The 20034-nt window shown below is 42.9% G+C and overlaps 1 protein-coding gene across 2 annotated transcripts; it reads right to left on the reverse strand.

Moving 5' to 3' along the window:
- Nucleotides 1-1614: 1614 nt before the first annotated feature.
- Nucleotides 1615-16985, reverse strand: ENO1 (enolase 1). Of its 2 annotated transcripts, none has more exons than XM_088468180.1 (12): nt 16881-16985; nt 13784-13875; nt 10717-10812; nt 10049-10107; nt 7880-7949; nt 7178-7311; nt 6619-6841; nt 5457-5654; nt 5027-5228; nt 4488-4596; nt 4325-4383; nt 1615-2077 (listed from the first exon to the last, which is right to left on the reverse strand). In XM_088468180.1, exons 2-12 carry the CDS (start codon nt 13866-13868, stop codon nt 2008-2010), a joined length of 1305 nt encoding a protein of 434 aa, XP_088324306.1. In that variant the 5' UTR covers nt 13869-13875; nt 16881-16985; the 3' UTR covers nt 1615-2007. The 2 variants fall into 2 exon arrangements, with proteins under 2 accessions (XP_088324306.1, XP_088324307.1); XM_088468181.1 differs by lacking the exon at nt 10049-10107 and adding an exon at nt 10341-10399.
- Nucleotides 16986-20034: the final 3049 nt, after the last annotated feature.

Consider the following 20034-nt stretch of genomic DNA (forward strand, 5'->3'; position numbering starts at 1 on the left):
ACTGTGTGCAATGAGACTTGCAGTTTCTGCAGCTGGTAAGACCTCTATGTGACGGGCCGATGTGAATCAATGGTACAGATTTATACACAGAGTGCAGATGCGAAAAAGCAGCAGTGGGCATCTATGCTGCTGCGATGCAGCAGGAATTAGCATACAATCTCAGCTACATACACAATAGCAATCCTTGCTGAATCAGGCCCTTAGTGCTTTAACAAGATGAGACGTGGTGGTAAACTCCTAAGGATCTTTAGTTTTACAAAAGGTCAGCATTGATCACATGTATTACAAATGTACCCTCTAATTTAATAATTCATGAGCAGAAAGGTTTACTCCCTGTACTGTTCTTACCCCTAAATAGCCTTTCATAGACATATTTAGGATGGAGCTAGTGGGGCTCGTGCCCTGGGCACTGTGGCCAGCCCAAAAGAGGAGGCAGTTTATCCAGCTAGACATCCCACTGGGTGTTGAATGAACAATGTACTTCATCAGAGCCTCCACGGGTGGGCAGTGATTGGAGGTAGTTAATACCGGTCCAATAGGAGTAGTATGGGGCTGGGAGTATCTGCCAGAGGCAGCATCACTGAGTGGGTATTTGTGTCCAGAGGCTGGTGCTAGACTGATGTCACTTTCACCCTGTGTGCTGCCACCTCACCCATCTTCTATTGAAGTTTGCATATATTTTGGTTGCAGATTAGGATCTGGCTCCTAAACTTTTAAGCTGGCACCTAGATTTTAGAAATATTTGTTATGCCCTGCATATCTATATTACTATTCTTATGGGGAGGGTACCAATTTTTTTTTTTTTTTAATTTGCCCTGGGCCCCATGAACCCTATAGGACAAAACATGTAACGTACACCATAACTGCATAGGTTGTGCAATATTATGTTATGGGGTACCAGTAATTTTGTCCATGCCGCTTTTAAAAATATCCGGTTTAATAGAAAACACTATTATTTTTTTTTTTTTAATGGAATATATTATGATTGATGCCAATTACTGTTGTCAGTTTTAAATAATTGCAGAGGAAGTTGTGAAAGGGTATCAAAATAGTCTTACTTTACAAACGGTGCAGTTTTTTTTTTTTTTTTTTATTGCCCTAGCTTGTAATTTACTATTCTATCACCATTCTCATTGCACTAATTAAAACAAAGTGTGGTCGTGCGGATAGTTGAAAGGTTTTATTCCCCCTCCCCACAGGCGTGCGGGGAAATCAGCGATGTAGATGGTACCATAGTGCTCAGCCATACAGCAAGGTAATGTATGGAGACAGTTCAACCTTAATTGAGTTGACATAATACTCTTAATGGTGTAGAAGATTTGATCTAGTAAAAATTTAGTCAAGTTACTCAAGCCCACCCATGTTCTAATCATGGAACCCTGAAATAAGTCTAGCTCAAAGTATTAGTCATTAACCTTCTGCAAGCTGGAAAAGTGTAGTCATTCCAGCTGTATATTGAGAAAGCTTCATTCCAAATGTTTTATGTACATTATATATAGCCAAAGTTCCCAAATCACGTGTAGTATTCCACAAGACCCGATTAATGCTGTATTAGTGTTAGTGTGAGAGGTGTCACTTTTTGACCAGTTTAATGCACAATGCTAACAAAAACAGTCATGGTCAGAGTTTAAGTTTATTACTCCTTCATAGAACTACATAGTATCTGGCCTCTCCACAAACAGTTTCCTAGCCTCCTGATAGAACGTGACACATACTAGTAACAAGGTTGAAGTGATGAGGACCACAGCCACAATAGAAAAACAGATAACATGCAGGCACCAAAAGTGACACAAAGAAGGAATCATCCTAATAAGCAGCAAAGCTTCTGGGACTGGAAGGTCAGAAACTGCAGGATTACAATGGGGTCCAGGAACACCATACAGTAAATGCTGCAGGGGCTTGCTGCAAGACAGGCCTCTACAGCAGTGAAGGCTTTAAGCCACAGCCTGCAGACTCTTCTAGGTGTACAGTGACTACATCAAATGGTTCAGTGCTGTGTGTATCCTCTTAGTTGAAGATTGGCTTCCTGAAGTTTCTGCCGGCAAAACGAGCCTTGGATCCTAGCTCTTCCTCAATTCTGCACAGTAAAGAAAGGAGAATGTTCAGTGCGTTTACACAACTGGAGCAGTTAAGGCTTCAAAGTTGTTCTTACTGTAATAGCAGTAAGCAAACATCCAGCTCCATTAAGGAAACTATAGTACCATTCTTGAAGGGAAAATTTGAGAATGAGAGACACATACTCCCAATCCCAGTCTTATACCCCTGCTCTTGGCATCTACATTTTAGAGACTGCATGTTGGTAAATGGGATTTACTTTAATTTAATGGACAAGTAACTTTATGAAGCCACAAGTTTAAAAAAAAAAAAAAAAAAGTATCCTAAGGTTTAGATGTAATGTGCAGTCGTATAGGAGCAAAATACTCCAAGATGTAGCCAGTAATTCCTACTACCCAGAAGAATGTTAGGATGGGGAACCTCAGGCCCCAGGCCTTTTTAGGCCCCTGGAGCTTGTGTCTGCTAGCCTCATCTGGCTAGCATGGTGCAGCCAGAATCTATGCAGCAGTACGGGACGACACTTCAGACGGTCACACTGCTGCCCTCAAAGCATCCTCAGTATTCTTTGGGCATTGCTGTAATCACGTGCGGTTGTTGCCTCACCCGTGTGACATCACATGGGCATGGCCTGCACCGAGCCCACTAATAATGTTATGTTCTACTTGTATAGAAAAATGGCCCTGGGCAGAAAGGTTTCCACCCCTGGTCTAGGCAAATTTAGACAGTTGGCTTATTACGAGACTCCTAAATATAAAGGCTACCTGGGGCAGCAGTTCGCAGTTAAACTGCCACCACCTTGTTCATAGCTTGACCACGTTTGCTATATATCCAGAGCTAGATCCTTTTAGTGCAAATTGTAACGTACAGTGATTTGTACACCAACTGTAATGTAGCTTCAGAGATCACTTAGGCCTCTCAGACTGGCTGCTTATTTAAATCAAGCAGCAAGTCTTTTGCATGTACATGTAGTTCAGGCACCTTTGTCAGACTGGTATAGATACATTTAGTACATTAGTGGTAAGCAGATCTTTGTTGGTGCCATACTTTGAGGAAGACCTAGGTGTATATTACTAAAGTGTAGGTTTAGCAGTGGAGTTGTTGCCCATAGCAGCCATGGTCTTTTAGAAGATGCTAGATAAATGTCAAGTAGAATCTGATGAAGCAACTCCACTTCTAAAAGCCTGCCCTTTAGTCAATATATCCCCTAGGGTGTGGATGGCCTCTATAGCATTTGCCATGGTCAATACTAACTTGGTGCATTCCTACAAGAGTGGTCTCTATAGAAACAAGGTGCTGGATTATAGACTTGTGGGCATATTTACATTCAAAAATGCAACATTGGGGAAATAATGCCCAATGTTAGCCAGAAATCCATGTACCATAGGTAAAAATGAGAATCAGGAATGTACTTACATTGCTCTTGTACAGCTATAGTAATATTTCTAGACAGATCAGTGACCTTTCAGTAAGTGCAGTGTACACAACTCAGATTCCCATGTCTCACTATATTCTAGGTCACCAGTTAATCACAGTACAACTGGCTCCCATACACCCTTCTCCAGTTTGTAGAAACAGACTGGCTGCACTGCTGACTGTTCCGACAAGAACAGTTAAATGGCTGCCAATTACTATGTACCCAAGTGTTCTGAGCACCAATGAGGGTGTTCCATAGCTTGCAAGTTACCAAGTAGCCCTTTCCAATGGGAAATTACAGGCTTCATTTCAAAATACACAAGTTATTTAAAACTAGTAGACTGCTCAACACCAATCACAGAATGCCTCTGCATAGTCTCCCCCAGTTGGGTAGGGAGAAACTGCTGTGGTAGCAATAAAGTACAGCCACCTTTTATGGACAGGCCATAATAGCCCCTCAGCTGCAGGAGACTAGTACTCATACCAGATGTTCCCAAACGTCGCCATTACAGTCCACATTTTAAGAATAACCATGCTTGATCACAGGTGACTTACTGCCTCAGTCAAATTGATTTAACAATCTGGACTCCAGCATAAATACACTCAAAACCTGGACTGTATTGAGACCCTCTGCCATATACTATTCTTAATTTATGTGAAATGCAAGTAAACTCAAACCATTTGCATGTTCCTGTGTTGGAAGCAACTGGCATTAACTTTGAAGGTCAAATAAGCATCAGTTCTCAATTAACCAGCTGTTCTCTATGACAACATCCCAAGCACCACTCGTTTCTGAAGTTGTGCTGTGCATTTGTTGAAGTTAGTCTGGAGGACAGCTAAAGATTGAGTCACCGACCTGAGCAGTTGATTGTATTTTGCAAGACGCTCAGATCTACATGGAGCACCAGTCTTGATCTACAGGAGAAAAGATTAAATAAAATTGAAGAAGAACTACAAGGTTATGCTACAGATTCTCCAAGATGGTAGATGACAAAAGAATAATGCAATATATGCTTTACCTGTCCAGTACAAAGGCCAACCACCAGATCAGCAATGAAGGTGTCCTCAGTCTCTCCAGATCGATGGCTGACCATCACGCCCCAGCCATTGGTCTGAGCCAGTTTGCATCTGCACAATGAACACCGCTGTGAGAAAACTACTACATATTTTGAATAATCTACCCTGCAACATTGAACACTTTGCAATGAGCATTGTTAGAGGAATGCTGCCAAGGACTAAGGATAATATCTGCATGTTGCAATGTCAACATGCACTAGGACATCTGAGGAAGGTTTCCAGCATCTTGTGGAAGCCATCTACCAGACAACCGAAGCAGTTCGGTGGTAAATGGGCATTAGAACCCAGTACTAGAAAGGTCTAGCAAATAAAGTGGCCACTGACCAATACAAATTTCTGTCTCTATACTTTGATGCTACAGTCATTCCAGCCTGTCTGTTATGGCACAACTGATATGACTGACATTTTCAAGCCTTTAACTTAAAGTGTATTGTACTTCTAACTAACCACTGAAACGGTTTTATGGTTCCATCTGACTTACGCCTGCAATGATTCGGTGACACTGCCAATCTGGTTAACTTTTAGAAGTAGACAGTTGCAAGCCTTCTCTGCCACAGCCTTCTCAATTCTCTTGGGGTTGGTCACAGTCAGGTCGTCACCAACTACCTGGATGCCAGCACTACTGGTAAACTTTGACCATGCACACCAGTCATCCTGGTCAAATGGATCTTCAATGGACACAACTGAAAGTATGCAAAATGACATTTAGATACTATACTACTTACAGTATTTAGATCAGTGGTTCTCAAGTGCCACCAAAAGGTCATGTTTTGTGGATTTCTTTAATTATGTACAGGTGAGTTAATCTATTTTGCCGAGCCAGTAATTATCCTAACCTGGTTCCAAACATAACACTTTAGGGTTGAGAACCACAGATTTAGATAACCGTACAACATTTACAGATTTGATACCTGGATAGTCTTTAACAAAGCCCTTGTACAGGTCAGCCAGCTGGTCAGGCGAGATGTATCTGCTGGGGTCATCTTTTGACTTGAAGTCCAGATCATACTTTCCATCGCGGTAAAACTCAGAAGCGGCAACATCCATCCCAATCACAATCTGGTCAGTGTATCCAGCCTTGCTAATGGCAGTCTTCAGAAGTTCCAGAGCTGGTTAGTAGAAGGAGAGAATCACTATGGTTTATATGGTACAGAATAAATGCTACAGCAAACAACTTCTACAAAAACTACTGTGATCTATGCTTTTCTCAAGCATCCATGAGATGGAAAAGTACCACACTGCCCACTTCAGGCTTTAACGAACACTCAAAGCTTGCGCATAATGTTGGAATAACAGCCCTGTATTTTAAGTTATGACAATACTGGTAACAATTCAGCTCACAGAACAGCTGCCTCTGAAGCACAGGAGCATTAGCCACAGTAACCAAGTCACTGGGCATAATAAAGCTCTACTGGGGCAGGAACAGATACGAAGGACTAAAATATGCCCTTTGAAAGCACCATTTAAGATCAGTACATTCTACATATATACATTTAATGTAAGCATACTACTGTGGTTAATAATGCAGATTCAAGCAGGAGGCGTTAAGATTATTGGATATGCGCTCTGCACAAGCACTGGTCTATTTCTGCAACAGTGGATAGGGATCTGCTGATTCAATTAACATTCCATGGCTCCCAGCACTCTGAGATTAAATATAGACCCCTTACTACACTATGCAATCTTCCCACCACATATCCTCATGCTGGTCTACAGTGACAGACAGATCCACTTACCAGTGACTAACACTCCCCAGGGAAATAATCTACTGTAAAACATTGGAGTCTGTAGCTTGATGTTTAAATTTGGTCTTGCCACATTAGTTTATTTTTAAGTTAGTCTGCATTTTACCCTATCCCCTGAAGCCTAGCTATATACACATTAGGTGCAAATAAGACTAAACCAGTATAATTCTAAAGCTGGGGAGGGGTCTACAATTTTTCCAATTTGGATTGGTGGAGCAGAGTAGTGGCCAGGGTGGAGCTTCCACACGAAGGTCAAAGTGATTCATGAAAAGTCTGCATATCAGTGTTTACATAATAACTAGCCAGTACACCATTATGCCCCACTCACCTTCCTTATTCTCAAGAATGTTGGGTGCGAATCCACCTTCATCACCAACATTTGTGGCATCCTGCCCATATTTAGACTTTATCACGTTCTTCAAGTTGTGATAAACTTCTGCACCAATGCGCATAGCTTCCCTAAAGGAAGTGGCACCCACTGGGAGGATCATGAACTCCTGCATAGCCAGCTTGTTACCAGCATGAGATCCACCATTGATCACATTAAATGCCTGTGGAGATTGCAACCCAATTAAATACAAGAAACCCACCACAACAATGCATGATCAAGTCTTATATGGGTCAGACTAGTTTCAATGTACATAGCTCAAACACAAAGTAGGAACAAGAAATTAAAATGTATAATATATATATATATATATTCAGTTTCTCAAGTAATAATGGCTCTTTCCCTTGGCAGCTGTTGCATGGAAAGTAGCCATCTAAACATTCCAGCAGCATCCAACTTTCCCACGTAATCTTTGAATAACCAGTCATCAGAAAAAGCTAGAGGGCAATACTAAAAACTGAGCAGGAGAAGCAGGGTTAAGTAGTAACTAAGGACTTACCGGGACAGGAAGGATGACTTCAGGGTTTCCAGCCAAGTCAGCAATGTGACGGTACAAGGGAACTCCTTTTTCAGCAGCACCAGCCTTGCACACTGCCAGAGACACTCCAAGGATGGCATTGGCACCAAACTTAGCTGAAAGTAGCAATACTACATTATAACAGGTTTCTTTTTACACAAGGTGAACAATCCATAAGTCACACAGCTAAACTCGTTAAACCCCATCAAAGGCCAAGTTTGAAAAAAAGGGAAAAACTAGTTTAGTCTATGTACCAAGCCTTGGAGAGGGATAAAGTGGATGGAGAAAGTACCAACAAATCTGTTCCTGTCTTTTTTCCCTCAAACGCAGCTGTAACTTTACAGTTTGGTTGGTACATTCTCCATGGCTTCGTACATAGACCCCTTACACATTAAATTTGCAGTAAGGCAGGTTGGTTTTGCCTTTATAAAAAACAAGACAAAACAAAAATCCCACACGAACCATTGCCAGTTTAAATCTAGTGGGTGCCTGCTACTTGCAGGCTATTATATGTACCACCAAGTTTTAAAGAACAGGCTGCAGAAATACAAGGGGCATTAAGTTGATGCAGATAGCTACAGTTTGTACTGTATAACCTCCCCATATTAATTAAAACTTTATTTTACCAAGTGAGAAGCTGCAAATACACTGGACAGACCACCATGGCAAGCAGTACAGACTTACATTTGTTCTCAGTACCGTCCATATCCAGCATGAGTTTGTCAATCTTTTCCTGCTCCACAACACTTACATTCTGTAATGAAGACAAGAGCTTAGCATCGGACAAACAGAACAAGGTTTAAAAACATCCTGTGTGTTTGGGGCCACAGATGCCATTAGACATCAATGGTATTGTATATGCTCTTCTGTAGCTGTATGAAACAAAATACAAGTTCAGTCTCTACTCGTCTTATTGCTTTGGTGGGGGACATGCTGGCAGTAATGTTATGACAAGTGTGTCATGTACTGTACCTGCGACACCTCTGATACATCTGTAGCATGCAATAACACTAGCACCTGGAAGAGTAGCCCCATTGAGAATACATTTACTATGTAGAGATGTTCCCAATACTGTACAATTCATTGACACAAGCAAAGTGCTTTTACTGTACAGGTCTCAGTCACTATTCTTGTATCAGTTTTCTGCTATGCAGTAATGCAGCTCTTGTAGATTGGACCATTGGTATCAGACCCTGGAGGTTATCAGGTGACTGAGGGCTTAAAATCACACAAGTCTAGTATAGAAAGCTAGTGAGCCACTCATGTTCCTCCCCGGCAGATAAGTTATGACACTCCACATACCACTGCTTAAGCCATATCTAGGTCAATTTTGCACTTTTGAAAACCTGTACAGCCAATAGAAGCCGCCAGACATTGGTTTAATTTAAGTGGGAAAGACAGGGCTGTCCCTGAGCAGTGTTTGGGTTCCCTACAGGAATATACTGCAGTACAGTTAGGTTTGCAGGCACATGCAAAATCAGTATCAGTTACTGTTTCACATATCAAGTTTAATATTTGTACTACTTCCAATACATCACAGATTACCTAGAAGATGCTAAATTACTCAACACCTAAAACACAACATGTAGCACTTACTGCATCTTTAAACAAAGGAACTGAATACAAGTGCAAGGGATAGTGTACTTGCAGAGCTAGACAATGACGTCAACCACAAGCTAAGACTACGTCTGTTTATTAAATAAGCCTCAAGATCATGTAACAAATGTCTCCCAACACCTGTTGCTGTAACATCAGTGCTAGCCTTCTTCCAAACAGTCGCAGAAGACATTCTGTCTTCCACTGGGTCTTTCAGCTACAGTATTTCTGACAGAAGTCCTGATAAGGTGGCGCAGCCACCGGTGGACAGAAGACGCGCGCAAGACACATTTACACTACTCATGACCCCCAGTATTACATAGGAGAGGCACTTCTGCTCATCAGGATACCATTTTCACTTGTCAGATCGATTTTGCAGGCTGGTGTGACGTTTGTCTAGAAGAGCACTTAGAATGGCTAAAGCCTCTCTATGCAGCTAATCCAGGGCATTTGGGTCCAACAACGAGGCCGCCTTGACCATAGTGGGGTTGGTTGCGCAAACAATTCAATGAGCTTCCTCGTTACTTCAGGCAGTAGCTACTTCAAACAAGTGAATGTTTGTCATACCACCCCAAGAAAAACAAAATTTGCCCATTTTGATATGCACAGAAGGACCAATCAGAAGCCTTCACTTCCCTTAAGAAATTAAGGCCATCACGATGTGTCACTTGAGCAGAACATTGAATCCATCCACAAGGAAAGTTTTGCCTTCTACTCAGGAGTGCAGAAATGTTGCAATGTTGATGGTACCACAACTGGCCGATGTGTGCAGCCAGGGTTCATTGCAATGCTCCAAGGCAGTCAGTGAATTCCTCACCCAATAGTCTGATCTTTTGTTTGGCTTTTAAAGGACAAATAATTTAGATGGTGTTCCATAAAGTTATTTTGTATATACCACAAGCAGTGTTTATAGGACAACCTCCACCGAATTAGTTTGTCTGCACAGCTCTTATGGCCGGCTCCAGGCATGCTCAGTGCGTGTGGCTGTACAGAGATCTCGGCTGTAGGAGATCTCCGCCCTCTACCCACCTGCTGCCGTTATTTTATGCTCAGGGGAGGGCGCAGTGAGGGAATGGGCGGAGGGGGAGCACAGGATGGTGCTGGGTGCAGACACCCCTAGCACCGGCCCAAACAGCTCTCTTCTGAAGTAGTCCGATTTCACGAGACAGAAGCTCTGAAGGTACATTTTAGTAAGAAAAACCACCCAAGAGCATAATATGTTAGTTAACAGCCAGTTAGTGAAACAAGAACCCATACCTTTCCAACCAGTGCTGGTGCAAGGGTTTTATTGATGTGCTGAACGGCTTTAGAGACACCTGGAAAGGACAAGCACATTCAATCACAGATCACACACTAGCATGCTCCAGTGGCATTTCTAGACCAATATCTCCTGTTAGAAGTCTTTCAGGTGGTTTTATGTTGCCATATACATCATGCATTTCTCGAGTGGCAAGCAGCAGGAGATGTGGGTTGTCTAGGAATACCACGCTGGAAAAGGTTAGTCAAACCCCATGCACTGGGAGGAGTGCAAGGCACAGGCTCCCATTACCTGGGTGCATAAAGCAGGTCCCAGAAACTCGTTTACATATTTCACAGCTCTTTTGACACCTGAGAGCAAGGGATAGAGACAGATGAGGAAACATGGAGCTGGCCTGAACAGCAAAGTCTTTACTAGAGATTTAAGTGCAAGAGTACAGCCTTTAGGACCCACAAGATACTAGGTAGGACCATACCAATAAATTTAAAACTGCAATAGAAATACTAAGCCAGCCTGATTTAGCATTTCTATTGCAGTTTAAAATTTTATTGGGAGATTGACAACCTGCTAGTTAGTTAAAATACACCCAAACATCCTAAACAGTTACTTATTTTCAAATACAAGTCATCCTAGGCGTGTGAAATCTGAAGTCGAAAAGTCAATTTACCCTTCCCCAAGTAGCGAGTTTTGTCATTGTCACGGAGCTCAAGTGCCTCATAGATACCAGTGGAAGCACCGCTGGGGACAGCAGCACGGAAGAGACCTGGGGAAGAATAAGAAATCTGAATAATGGCCCTTTTCACAGACGGGTCGACAATGCATGTTTGACCAGCTAAACTTCAACCAAGAGTTAATCTCAACATGCAGATTCATTCCATAAGACAATCTAAAGCTTTGTTTGCCCAAATCAAGCCCCACTGACGGGTCACCATAAGAAATAGACCTTTGACATGATCAAACATAGGACTTCCAGCTACGGTCTCAGTTGTCAGCTTCTGAAGCCATCCTTAGTGGGCATAAAGACAGATTACTGTACACATCCCAAACATGCTCATCATATATTAAATAGGTCTATAGCAGTTACTCAATGTTAGCTGTCCCATCAATGACTGAGTATTAGGACATCCAGTTGCACTGGATTGTGATAGAGTACCCAGTACTGTAGAGAGATTTGGAAGGATTCACATGCAGTAGATACAAGAACATACTGAAAACAAAATGTGAGGGGCTGTTCGGATAGAAGATATCAGTTACAATAATCCCTCTAGCTTCAATAAAGGTTTAATCAAGGTTTACAGTAGCTAGATTACATCAGATGAAAGGCATGGCTGGCTTCTTATTTGCCAGTGCAACTCTTTCTAGGAGATCCTCAGTTTCTTTCACACTAACCTCAGCTGTCCTGGCAGGATCGCTCATCATTTATGCCAATTGTCAATTGGAACAGTCTGATAATTGATGTAATGAATGTTTGGTGACGGGAAGAGCTCAAATCATTTTGCATCTTATTTTCAGCAGTGCAAGAGTGCACTGAATTTTTTTTTTCTCTAATACCTCTTTTCCACCAAAAACCCAGGTCCGACCTGGGTTTTTGGACATGGTTCCAACCCTGGTCAGACCCATTTACACTGCACCTTTGATCTGGGTTACTCCCAGGTCAGCCCTGTTCACACTGAACTCAGGTCTGCCCTGCTAAACCTGTGAGGTCATTAAAAGTGTGAGGTGAATGCTCCACAACCACCAATCCTCTCATTTTAGGCATGATCCAGGTCAGATAACCTGGGTTGCACAGTTTACACTGCACCATTACCTGGGTCCATCCCTGGTAGCTACCTGGGTTGGATTGCAGGGTCACTTGACCCAGGTTATTTTTCAGAGACCCTTTTACACTGAGCTGCGACCCGGGTAGACCCAGCAAAAACCCAGGTTTTTGCTCTGGTGTAAAAGGGGTATAACATTACTTGAATCTGAAACTCTATATAACACGCCATATCAGTAACTTCCAGCAATATTGTAAAGAGGAGGATGTGACTATTTTAAAAGACATTACAATGGACCAATTAAAATGACAAGCCTGCCACCACCCTCTACAACCCGATATGGGCTATGTGAGCAGGAAAGAGGCATACTGTATGAGTATCTGTTCCCCAAACTCATTCCTCAGAGTACCAACAGTACATGTTTTCCAGGTTGCCTCACAGAATCACATGTGAAGTTTGTGCAACCTGTGGATCTTTTAAAATGTGTCAGCCAGTAATGCACACCAACTAGGAAACCATGCACTGTTAGGCTGGGTACACAGAATGAAATTGGACGATTTTAGATTAATTGAAACTACAAACTGCCCACATAGTCTAGTGTGCGCACTATTGCGCAAACACAGTGAGTCATTACTCGCATTTTCGCATCTGCTGTACATACATGGCAGATCAAAGGATATCTTTGGGTTTACACACTACCCATTTTAACAAAATCCATAACCGGAAGACCAGGTGATCTGTTATTAGATCTTAATCTAATGGCCAAATGATAGAAGATCTTGTTTGAAGGATTGCAGTGTGTACACGCTATAGGGCATATGTATCAAATCTTGATGTGAGATAAAATAGAGATATATATATATATATCACTAACCAATCAGCTCCTAAGAAATTATAGTTTGGAGCCGATTGGTTGCTGATATACATTTCACAATTTTATCTCGCATCAAGCTTTGATACATATGCCCTTATATCTTTTGTTCTGGGGATGTAGGGAAATTGGGACAATCATGGTGTCATTTGCATACAGTCAAATGTGTACCTAGCATCAGTGCTCTGAGGGATGAGTTTGGGAAACACTGGAGTATACAGTAACCATGGAAAAGCCAAAGCATGATGGACCGGTAGCTTGGCTGCCCATAAGTTAGTTATATATAAAAAAAAAAAAAAAAAAGCCAGTAGAAATGCAGCAATAAGATAAGGATAATACAAGATTTCTTCTGTAACCTCTTATCCAATTGCCTGGGGTGGTTGCATCAGATGCGCCCTCACCAGTCTTTGCTTTCCCCGACATTGTCACATCTGATGCGACCAGTCAGATACGCCATCTAGACGGCTGTAGGAAGCTGATCTTCCAGCAGCCACCTACATCAGATCACCCGCAGCTACCCCTCCACTGTGTCCCAATAACTGCTGGCCAAAGTGATCGGGCAGCCTGCGTGACCCTCCTCCCTTCAGTAGTTGTAAACAGTAGCTTGCATAGATTCTCTTTTACAATTTTGTATATTTTTTTTACTTCCTTTTAACATTGCTGTCACGATTAGGGATGGTATACTATACAGCATACTAGGGATGGCCACTGACCATCTATGACAAGCGGTTTTGCCATTGCTGATCAGCACTGTTACTGCATCAACTAAGGCAGCCCCCCCCCCCCCCCCCATGTTAAGGAAACATCAGCAGCTGCAATCTCAATTGATTGTTTCTATCAATGGTAGAGCTGGTGATGGCCATCACTATAGTATCCCATAAAAATTGCTATTGTATGGTATTGTGTTTAAAAAAGTATTTATAAAATAGTGTTAGACAAGTTTTAAAAATATGTTCTTGATCGAATTTAATAAGAACAATTTGAACGTTTTGAAAAGACTTAATGGAGCGCAGAAGTAATGAGCAGTTTACAACATGTGTCACTTTTTGGATTATTATATTGGGGGTATACGTAAGGGGTGACAGGGATCAGATTCCTTAACAAACCTTTTGCTGTATACAGGTCAACCTCCACCGTTGGGTTCCCACGGGAGTCAAAGATTTCTCTTGAAACGATCTTTAGAATAGACATGGTGTCCCTATTACAGAGAGAGTATACATGTAAGTGCATCTAGTCGTAAGTTGTGTCACTTGTCATACAGCCATTACACCCACATGTCAGATCAGAGCCCAGCAACCAAATGCATCATTACAGCCACCTTCCGGGCTGACCATTTGTTTATTCCCGATCAAACAGTAATAAGGTAGTGCGGCAGTAAAGGTCTGAATTAAACCTATTCAGACACATTGTTGATTATATTGTTTTTTGCCTTACTGTGCAATGGTTTCTATAGGTGCGCAAAGTCTCAAATTTGAGCAACATGCAATTGGGAGATGGGTCTGCAATTCATTACAAACCTTCCAACATGACCCCTTCCATCAGGTACAAATAGCTCTGCTCATCCCACCTAATTTATGATTGCCATCACCTGTTAAAACACCTGTCATCAATTAACTAGTTTAACACATGGCTACAATCATAAATTAGGTGGGATATCTAGGAGCAGAGCATTTTGTACCTGATGAAAGGGGGTCATGTTGGAGGGTCTGCAATTCATTACAATATGTAGTGATTGTTTGGAACAGAAACTGTGCCAAATAGAAAAGTATAGCAGACTACACCAGCACAGAGGGTTTAACTTCTCATTTTACAAGAATAGGCTTATGACCTGCAATTTGCACCCCCAAGGTCATCAGTATCGAAGGACTTGTGTGTGACACTTCTGTCACCAATCCAGCAAGCTGTAACCACCAAGCCATCCCATGTATAGGGAGCTACCTGACAGGACTGTATACAGCTCACCATATCCCATAAATACAGCTATAGTGTCCTTGATAAAACCTTCCTTCCTGGACGCCATTTCCCCGCCTCCGTAGGACGTCACAGAAATGCAGCATTTCAGGTTAACCCCTTTGTCAACTGCTAAAACAAATTCCACTCCCTGCAGAAGCAGAGTCTCCTCCATTCATTAATATGCTAGGGATTACGTAGCTTCAGGTCACATAGTAAAAAGGACCTTTTACAAGGGACCACTGAGCATCTTTCCCATAATGGCATTGTTCTAACAAAACATGATCTGTCAGCCCCTCCATACTTATTTACATAGGCAAAAACCCTTCATTAGAACTATACAAGGCTTTGTCATTTTCTCACTTAACAGGCTCAATACAAATTTAGATTATATATGAAAACTGCAAGCGTCAGTCACTGGCATTAGTGCTGCGGAACTATATATCCCACAATGCTGTTACTGAGGTGACCTCGCACATCAGAGGTAAGAGCCATGTACAACGATACGCACTGTGTTTTTATAGACAGTACAAAGGTTGAAGGGAAAGGGCAGCATCAATGCAGAACATTTACTGCAGTAAACAAGTCTCCCATGAGTGTGACCCACATCTAAAGCCAGACTCCATTGGATGCCCGGAGATAAACAGCAGCATCCGTTATAATCCTGCGCAGCCTAGCACAACTGCATTTAATTAACCCTTTCATGTCACTAATAAGCACTAGTCAGGACTGATTGTATAGCAATGGGTGAAGAAACAGCTGCAGACTCATTTCTGTAAAAGGATTGCATTATTAGTCATACAAACACTTCCTTTTTAATACAGGGGCAGGCCCTGGCTCCAGTGATTTAGGATTGCTCATTTACTGAAAATGGCTGGCGTGCAGACGTGCTGGTGCTCACACGTGCAGTACAGCCAGCACGGCTGTTACAGGGTTTCCAGCCCTGTAACAGCCAGAAAGACCACCCCATCACCAAGTACTTTGCACAGCAGTAACTGGTCGATTAGTGCAATGCTCTAATTTAATGGAAGTGGTGTCCTGGCAACCAGATAGGGAAACATACTGCTTGTTTGTGCTGTTGCACTCTCATTTGTCTTAGTCTAACAGTTATGCTGGCTAGGCAACCTCTGTTATACTTGGCAGACATTAGAAGGTACAAAAAAAGAGAAATCACTGAATGGGAACTTCAAACTCTTCATGTAGAACAGCATAGCAGGGGCTTAGCCATATTACATATTATTGAAGATGGCAATCAAAATAATGGCAATGCCATATAGTTTATCAAGCAAAAGCCTCCACGTAGTTCAGTTACAATAGCAATTAGTAGAGTACAGCCTCACACAATTTATATTAAAAATAACTGTACCCATCTTTCCTAGATGTGTCACCATACATTTGTCTAATGTGGCCAGTTGTAGAATTTGGCAGACATCATCCAACCTGCAAGTGTACCACACCCACTTATCTCACAAAATCATACAACAGCTTTTCACTATGGTTTAATAAAATCTGTTCATTCGAACATAGGAGGTGGGGACTAATGCAGTGCAAGCTGCCATAGGGACACAGCCATTTTAAGATGACTATGTTCCTTTGAGAATATATACATACACTTCTAGAATTTGTGACCAAGGCAGGAAAAAGGACAAAGCAAACCACCTGTCCATGCCAATACCTCTCATTGCAACAATGGACAGTCCTCATCAACTGCTATGTAATTATGCAACAGGCCTTAAGGGCTTGCAATCTCACATCAGAGTAACATCCTATGCAGGCACACTGGGGAGGAAAGGAGGGAATGCTAAGAAGATGAAGTAAGCAATAAAATCCCACCCTGTGAATGCAGATTTCTATTTCTGGGAGGCAGCAGCTGAGACCTAGCATCTGTCATAAGCATACAGTACAGTACCCAGCAGTGTCAGATTCCCATCACATACACATGGCACACCTTTATACTGACTTACAGTACCTACCAGCATGCATACGCCACCACTTACTGTAAATTACAATAACTAGATTGCAGTCCTGAGAGCTCAGCGTGATCATACACATACTGTAGCAGTGTATCCAGGTTGATGGGTTTCCTGCCAAGTACTGAATTTAGTTACGATTCTTAACAGTAAACCTTATTATATGCCGCTACAGGTTGAGGTGTAGACACAATAAGTAAGTGATACAGAAGATAACACCAATGCAGAAAGGTATCAGCACATCCGTTGTCTCCAGGACATAAGAGGCAGCTCCTACCCTTACCTCTCGTGTTAACTCTGCTTTCCGGCTGGGAGAGACGAGATGAAATTATGGCAGCGTTTGGCTTTTATACAGCGCAACCCTCTCACAAGGGCCCGTCTTTCATTGGCCGCCACAAACCCCCTGCGAGTTCCCCTGTCTAAACGCGATTGGCGGAAGGGCGCTCATGCGACTATGTTGAGAAAGCCAGGAAGTGAGGACTGGGGATCTGTCTGTCTGACTGTCACTCAGGTGGGGACTGGGGAGACGCTGTACGTGCGGGGGAGCTATAGGGAGGTCTGTGTCATACCAAATGACATGCGTTGGCAACTATAGATTATGTACATGCTAATAAAGCTTAAAGTATTTTTTGGACTTCAAATGTCTGGCGAGTACCTTAATCTCTATGTATAATAGATGAGAATATATATATATATATATCAATATATCAAGATAATATATATATATATATATATATATATATATATATATTTATTTTTTTTTCAGATTATATAGTGCCTGTTATATTTTCTGTTAATATCCAGACAGGAGAATTCAAACTATCTGGATTCTTTGAAATCTAATAAACATAGACAAGAGTGCTCTCAAAAGTACATTAAAATCTTTTAAGCAGCAGTAAATATACATATATACTAGATGTGTACCACCATGCATAAAGCACCAGGCAGGACCATGCCTAGGGTAGTGCGACCAGTGCCATGGCACAGGGCACCGCAGGGCAGGGGGCACTGTTCGGGCCTGTCAATTTTCTGTTTATTATCGCTTGTAGCCAGTGGCGGCTCCAGGGGTGGGGCTGCAGTACAGTCCAAAATTCAAATAGATGAGCCACACCAACTGCCAGTGAGTCCCAGCCAGCTGTGTTTGTCAGCATTTGCAGTGGCATTTGGTGTGGTTCCAGTATATGAATTTTGGACTGCGCTGCCGCCCCACCTCTGGAGCCTCCAGTTGTAGCTTTCTCTTCTTTTATCCCCAGCATCTCCTGGTCTCCCCTATCTCTTCCCTGGCCCTTCCCCTTGAGGCCATGGCCCTTGTTTGTTTGCGCGTCTTATGTCCCTATTTGAAAAATAGGGGAAGGTGGGGGCACAAATGCTCTTTCTGGCACAGGGCACCAAAAAGTCTAGTTACGGGATATGGCACCAGGCATGCATAAACAACGTTGGGCCTGATTCAGAGGTGGACATTGTGCCGGCATCAGACCCTACCCTCCAACATGACCCCTTCCATCCGGTACAAAATGCTCTGCTCCTGGACTTCCTTTTTAATGATTGCAGACACCTGTGTTGAACTAGTTAATAGAGGACGGAGACAGGTGTTTCACCACCGCAATCATCAATTAAGAAGGAAGTCCAGGAGCAGAGCATTTTGTACCGGATGGAAGGGGTCATGTTGGAGGGTCTGTCAGACGCGTGCGGATGAATTTTCCAGTCTGTGCATGCGTCCGAGGCACACTGCATGTGCACCAATGATTATTGCCTAAAACCACAGAATTAATTTGGACGCAGAGAGATTTCAGAGAGCGTTTCTGTGTGGTAACGGGGGTGGCTAGCTAGATGCGTTTGTGTCGGTTCAGCGACTGTGGCCTCTACTGCAGTTGTATTGGGGGCCAGGCAACACCTTGAACTCTTAATTATATGCCTCAAACCGTTCTCGAGCAATCAGTGCAGTGAGGCAGGGTGCATTATCCTGTGAAGGGAGGCCACTTCCATCAGAGAATACTGTTGCCATGAAGGAATGCACCTGATCAGCAACAATGTTTAGGTAGGTGGCACTTGTCAAATTAATATCCACCAGAATGACTAGATCGAAGGTTTCCCAGCAGAACATTGGTCATAGCATCAGACTACTTCCACCAGCTTGTCTTCAGTGCAGATGATTTTGACGGTGGGCAGGGGTAAGCATAGGCACTCTGGCAGGCCTGTGGCTATGCATCCACATATGCAATAGTGTAGGTTTTGATGCACTGAGTCAACGGTGCTCCCATACGGAAAGGAAGCAGAAAAGGGGGTAAGAGTTGGTGTAAACATAAGGTTGAGGTACCATACATTTAGTTCCTCATTACTTGGTTAATGTTAGGTTTCTTACAAGCAAGATGGATGCAGTAAATATGGAAGGCTTAGAACCAAGTGCTCACTAGTGTATATTTCCTATAGGAGGCTACAGATTGAGCAATGAGGTCCCACTCTTTGTTCTAAGTAGTATAGAACCAACCAAAATTGATGTGTTGAATCTGTGCTAAATGTATGTATGATCACTGGCGTGCATGCAACTAATTAAAGTATATGTGAACTCAGACAGCTGTAGTTATGAAGACAAATCTTTTATATATCATAAGTAGCAATGTGCAGCCGTATAAAGTCGATCAGTATAATTGTCAGGATAGATAGGGGGTAACTTGATATGTACTCCCCACCAGCTATTGGTAGTCCGTGCCAGCGTGGTCAGGTAAGTACAGGGCTGGGGGCATTGCATAAGGGGAAAACTACAGGGGGCACTGTATAAGGGGCACAAATACAGGGGGCACAAATACAGGGGGCAACACATAAGGGGCACAAGTATAGAGGGCACTGCTTAAGGGGCAAAACTACAGGGGGCCTGCATAAGGGGCAAAAATACACTATTTTCAATGTGCTGGGCTCACCCCCAGTGTGACTAAAAACAGGGGTGTGACACAAGCAGGGCCATCTCTTCCATTGGGCTTGTTGGGCAGTTGCCCAAGGGCCCGAGGCTTGTAGGGGCCCGCCAACCCGCCCCCCTGCAGCTGCGGCTAGTTGGTAAATTTGTGATATTTTTATAAACTAGCCGCCGGTGCAGTGTATTCTGATCCAACCTCCCCCCCCCCCCCCCCCCGGTGACGAGTACTCACCTCAGGCCCAGTTTCACTTCATCCACCAGCTTCAGACAAGTCAGACAGAGTCTCTCTGCATGTGTGATGGGCATGCCGGAGGGTTTAATTTTATTGACCATTAAAATTTTTTCCTGTGAATGGGTGGGCAGGGGCCCCAGTGCCGTGGTTTGCCCAGGGCCCTCACTGCTGTTAAGACAACCCTGGACACAAGGTCATGCTCCTGAAAATGTCACACCAAAGGCGTGTGCACAAAAATGGGGTTGGCCTTGTGACAGCTAGGCCACACCACATTTTTGCACGCGCGCATGCTAT

Source organism: Taudactylus pleione, unplaced genomic scaffold (genome assembly GCF_031769625.1).
Source record: "Taudactylus pleione unplaced genomic scaffold, aTauple2 ptg000082l, whole genome shotgun sequence".
NCBI classification, from domain to species: Eukaryota; Metazoa; Chordata; class Amphibia; order Anura; family Myobatrachidae; genus Taudactylus; species Taudactylus pleione.

Bases quoted from the DNA above. Each gene is read 5' to 3' on its own strand.
- ENO1 (XM_088468180.1), bottom strand. From the start codon at position 13,868: ATGTCTATTCTAAAGATCGTTTCAAGAGAAATCTTTGACTCCCGTGGG. The intron at 7,950-10,048 runs GTATGGGTTCTT...TCTTCATTACAG, and splicing joins CACCAGCACTGGTTGGAAAG to AATGTAAGTGTTGTGGAGCA. The intron at 7,312-7,879 runs GTAAGTCTGTAC...TGCTACTTTCAG, and splicing joins GGACGGTACTGAGAACAAAT to CTAAGTTTGGTGCCAATGCC.